Source organism: Acanthisitta chloris, unplaced genomic scaffold, assembly GCF_000695815.1.
Source record: "Acanthisitta chloris isolate BGI_N310 unplaced genomic scaffold, ASM69581v1 scaffold1908, whole genome shotgun sequence".
NCBI lineage: Eukaryota > Metazoa > Chordata > Aves > Passeriformes > Acanthisittidae > Acanthisitta > Acanthisitta chloris.
The window spans coordinates 21,647-26,797 of record NW_008686249.1 but is presented as its reverse complement, the minus strand read 5'-3'; the positions used below and the strand labels follow the sequence as shown (position 1 = coordinate 26,797).

The window sequence follows — 5,151 nt, the reverse complement described above, 5'->3', positions numbered from 1 at the left end:
GAGGTTTAGGTTTGATATTAGGAAGAGATTTTTTACAGAGAGAGTAATCAGGCATTGGAATGTGCTGCCCAGGGAGGTGGTGGATTCACCATCCCTGGAGGTTTTCAAGATGAGACTGGATGTGGCATTTAGTGCCATGGTCTAGTAACCATGGTGGGGTATAGGATTGGACTTGATGATCTTAGAGGTCTTTTCCAACCTGGTTGATTCTATCATTCTATGATTCTATGATCTGTCCTGCTGTCAGGTCAAGTGTCTTTCAGGTTGTTTCACACTTCACTATACTCATCCTACCTAATGTATGAAGGCATTTCCTCACCTCAGTAGCCAGGGAACACACAACAGCCTTCACAGCTCTTCAGCCTAATGTAAAGCCCAGATGCCTTCAAACTTGCTGTGGCTGATAGTCTTTCCTCTATCAACACCCAACTTCTGTTTTCCTTTCCTGACACAAAAGTGCAATCTGATACCAATTATCTTCTCCTTTTTTTATTCAAAGAACTGTGATTCTTTGCAAAAAGCAAGGATCCTGTATTTTCCAGATTCCTAAAGAAAGTCCAGTATTACTCCTAAGTATTGTATTGCCCCAGCTCTGCACATGGGCTTCTTTGTCAGGGTCTCTTGTCCCTGCAGCCTGCCAGGCTTCTGTTATGCCTTGCAGTACAGCATGCACCTCCATAGGCTGCATCTTCCAGAGGCTTCCAGTGTTATCCATATCCCAGTTCCTTCCGCCACAGAGATGCCAGCTGGCAAACTAGATGTCAAACAGCCTCCTCCTAATATTTTGTTGTGTAATGATGAGATACTTTGTATAGGTGCCAAGTCTCTAAAACTGTTTATTGTCTGACTGCATAACTGAGCATCTGTGAATAATGTAAAAAAAGTATTAAATCGTAGAGCCAAGAAAGTGCTTGAATTGTTCCTGTGTTCCAGTTGAGAGCAACTAGAAATTTTTCCTTCCATACCTGCTTATTTTATTGTATTATAGAGAACACAAATGAGAGTTAGTCTCATTGACCTCCTGGCAACCCAACTTGTGAGATATAAGGCAAGTCAAATTTCTTTCACAGTACTATTTTTATGCTTTAGAACCACACAACTACAGCATTTGCCAAGGATCAAATGTTTATTTGTTTAAACACTTCATCTGTGACTTGCCTTAGATATTTGGCAATAACTCACATACATTATTTGTGAGGAGTGAAAAATCAACACAGAGAACATTTCTGAGATTCCAAAGTCCATAAAGAATTTCAATGTTTATTTACATTTACAGCCTTGCATCTGACTACGGCTTTCCTTCTGTCCAGAAAGAAAGAAAATGAAGACTTGTGCATCATGCCCAGAAATCAACAGATTCATAAAAAAAAAAATTTTGGCAAAGAACAGGCAACAAAAGAAGTTTCTCGGCTCAGAATTCTCTATGGATATGTTTTTAATCTGTAGCCCTTACTACACTACCTGTAATGCCTGATATCTGTTACCACCTGAGACATCACCTCAAGTGTCTCAAATCACTTAGGAACTTTGCTCCTGCATGGGAAAACTTGAGGATATTACAGTGCTGCTTGGTGTGACACATGGCTCAGCACCAAGCATGACTTTGAACTCTCTGGAAGGAAAGACTGCTGTGTTTAGTTTGGTGCTGATTTATAGGGTTTGTACTCTCTCTGTGCCCTGAAACAGTCTGGGACCACAGCTCTGTCACTAACCAGTGCTTTCTAAGAGATGGGGTGAAAATGCAGCATTTTCATACAATCACAGAGCAGGATCAGAGTGATGCTACACTGTAACAGAGGCATGTGCTGTGTGTGAAGAATACACGGGGATGTTCTGAGCTGGGAAATGTGAACTACACCCTAGGTCGTCTTTTCTCTTTGTGTTTTGTGGATGTGATACTTGACTGATTTTAGTGCTCCAATGCAGTAGCTTCCAAAAAGGAAAACATGCATCCCTAATACCTTAATTTAGTGCATTTTTATTGTTCATTCTTTGTATCAAAACAAAACCTCGCTGAAAGGGAACTGCCACAGGAAATGGCATTGAAATGCAAATAGAAGATTTCATAGGAGGCTTGTGAGCAAACACAGTGTTGGAGATGCACGAAATTACAATCCTGTAAATGACTTTACAGTGTGGGGCAGGAATGAAGAAAGGTTTAAGTAGTAACAATTGCCTATCCCATTGCTCTTTCTCTGAGCAGACATCAATAAAATACAATAATGCTAGAAGCTACAGGGACTTGTATAAGATTAAAGTACCTTAATTGTGGTTAATTGATGAGGAATGATGAAACAAATTAGAAACAATGTAGGTTGCATTCAAATATACAGAAAGGAAGTGTGACGTACTAACAAGGATTACAAACAGTACATTTCAACAAACCATATTAGAGCTGGAGCAACCGTTTTTATGGTCTAGGTTGCAAGGCTGATGTCTTTGTTTTGGTTTGATGGCAGTTATTGTCTTTTCCATTCAAGAGACTGAGAATTAGGACTAGTTGCACATTCCTGTGTGCCTCACTGAAAAACAAATGTTCAAGAGAGCAACCCTAGACCCTAACTGCCCTTTTCTTTCCTGGCACCCACTGGCAGGTGCACTTGCCCAGTGCATATGCCTGTGCTGGATATTGCACAACAGGCATCTACACGGTGTGAAGACCTGTCTGGAGGCTCTGTGTGCTCAGTAGGAGACATGCAGGTTACCTTGCCAGCAGGAACTGGTAGGTCTGAAGGGTTAGGCAGGGGCTTATGGAATTCTGTAAACATAAATTTTTAATTTGTCTTTGTGAATTCCTTAAATGGGTTCCACTGTGGAAAAAAACCCAGTATGATTCATGGGGTCACACTTTTGATACTTCTAAGCAAACAAAGGACACTATGAGACGGTGAAGTATTTTCCCTGAATATACACTAATTGGAGCATGATTCAGTCCCTTTAAGTGCTCCATGGCAGGTTGTTCTGCTGGAAAGCAGAAGTACCTCAGTTACAATGGTACCATTTCTTTGTTGGAAGTATCTCTCCTGCAAAAGGGTAATGAATGTGGAACATCATCAAATGAGAATTTCTCACAGAACTTAAATTGACCAAAAACTTTAGTTTTCTGCTTTTGGTGAAGTGTGTATGCCAGAAATTATGCATTAGAATAATTTAAGACTAATATTACCTTGACTCAAAGCATGTCTACCAGAGAGAATAACATATTTTTTGCTTTGGCTAAGAATTTAGTTATATTTTTAGAAGAATGCTGTAGTTTCTACTTCCAAACTCAGATTTCAAATCTTGCAAAGATCTGATCTAATACTTTTTATTATTTTTTTGCAATCTAATATTTAGTGCTTATCTACCAATAAATATTTGTTCATACAGTGCTTTATAGTTTCAAAGTGCTACATGATAACTCACTGTTAACAAATGGAGTTTTAAAAAGAAATCCTGTAAAACAGAGTGTTTTATAAAACAAGCTCAAATTAACTGACATCAAACTGATGCACAGTACAGTGGTTAGTGCTTTAGTATAACTGAACACACAGGGAGAACTTCAGATGACAAAAATTGCTCCAGATAGGAGATGTCAAGGCAAAACTCTCAATGTCAAAGTGACTCTATTTACTCTTAGCTGCTGTAGGTTCCATGTCTATGTCCAGGTCTGACAGAGCACAGTAGAAGAGCATCTGAACATACTTTGTTGTTGTAGCTGTAATAGCAAAAATGTGTGAGACAAAGTTATAATATATCTTAGACAAATATATGTCTTTTATATCAAGACCACTTGTCTTCAGGATACACAGCTCCCAGATGTTGGTGGTGAGGAGATGAATGAAGCACCCATAAGCCAGGAGGAGGTGTTTAGTGACTTGCTATGCAATTAGACACTCACGAGTCTATGGGCCCTGATGAGATCCACCCCAGATTAATGAGGGATCTGGTGAAAGAACTTGCCAAACCACTCACAATCATCTACCAGCAGTCTTGGTTAACTGGAGAAGTTCCAGCTGACTGGAAATTAGCAAATGTAACTCCCATCTACAAGAAGGGTGAGAAGGATGGTCCAAGGAACTACAGACCTGTAAGCCTAACTCAGTTTTGGGCAAGGTCATGGAGGAGATCATCCTGAGTGCCACCACATGGCACATGCAGGACAATGTAATGAGGTGGGTACCAATCTCTTCTTCCATGCCTAGAGAGAGGGGACTAGAGGGAATGGCCTCAAGCTGAGACAGGGGAGATATAGATTAAATATTAGAAAAGATTTTTTTTCACTGTTAGGTGTGGTCAGGCACTGGAATAGATTGTCCAGGGAGGTGGTGGAATCACCATCCCTGGAGGTGTTTAAGAGGCATCTGGATCTGGCACAGGGGCTATGGTTTAGTGGTTTAGGAGTTACAGTGGTAGTTCTATGTTCACTGTTGGACTTGGTGATCTTAAGAGTCTCTTCCAACCTTGATGATTCTAAGATTATATACAGATTTTGAGGATTTGAAAGCACTACACAGATGTTAGGAAAGTCTTGAAACACCTTAGTCAATTGAATTAAGCACATGTTATAAATAGCTAAAGGCAAAGCAAGTTCAATAATTAATCCAAAACTCTTGTTTAATCAGACTTTCATCAACAATTTAATTGAATTGTCAGATTGATAGCTGAGTTCAAAGTGAATGAAAATATTAAAGTTTTGCTTTTCAAGACTTCCTCAATTTGAGGAATGGAAACTACTCTTCAGGCCAATAATTAGTTATTTCATTGTTTATGAAAATGCATTAACTCCTTTGACTCAGATATTCCATTCCTTGGATAGAAAATGAAGCAATGATGCCCTGGTATTTCTGCCTTCCAGGGTATTAAAAAGCACACATTTAGTATACACAGTCCCACATGGGTTTTATTGAGCCAACATATTGAAATGGCTTAATACCACAAATACCAGATGACCGTATTGGACTGTTTTGCACAGGTATGCATGGATTTGTTTTCAGGACCATGTGGTGAAGCAGGATCTCAGACAAGCCACATAGAAAAGCAGAGCAAAACTTCATATAGAAAAAGGATTTTAGGAAAAATTATTCTTTCTTGCTTCTGATCTAGGTTTTGACACACTGACTAGGACAAGATGATGTTGCTTACCAGAGAGCCACTGTAGACATTTAGGTC

At 39.5% G+C, this 5,151-nt stretch overlaps 1 protein-coding gene across 1 annotated transcript in view; it reads right to left on the bottom strand.

Annotated features, from left to right (window-relative positions):
* Positions 1-3,605: 3,605 nt before the first annotated feature.
* Positions 3,606-5,151, bottom strand: part of LOC103807305 (Y+L amino acid transporter 2-like) — a 20,299-nt gene continuing 18,753 nt past the window's right edge. Inside the window, exons 10-11 of the mRNA XM_009080033.1 lie at positions 5,125-5,151; positions 3,606-3,697 (exon numbers count right to left, since the gene is read on the bottom strand). The exon at positions 5,125-5,151 is cut by the window's right edge and continues 151 nt beyond it. Of these exons, the coding sequence (XP_009078281.1) occupies positions 3,606-3,697; positions 5,125-5,151 (119 nt within the window). The remainder of the gene's footprint in view (positions 3,698-5,124) is intronic.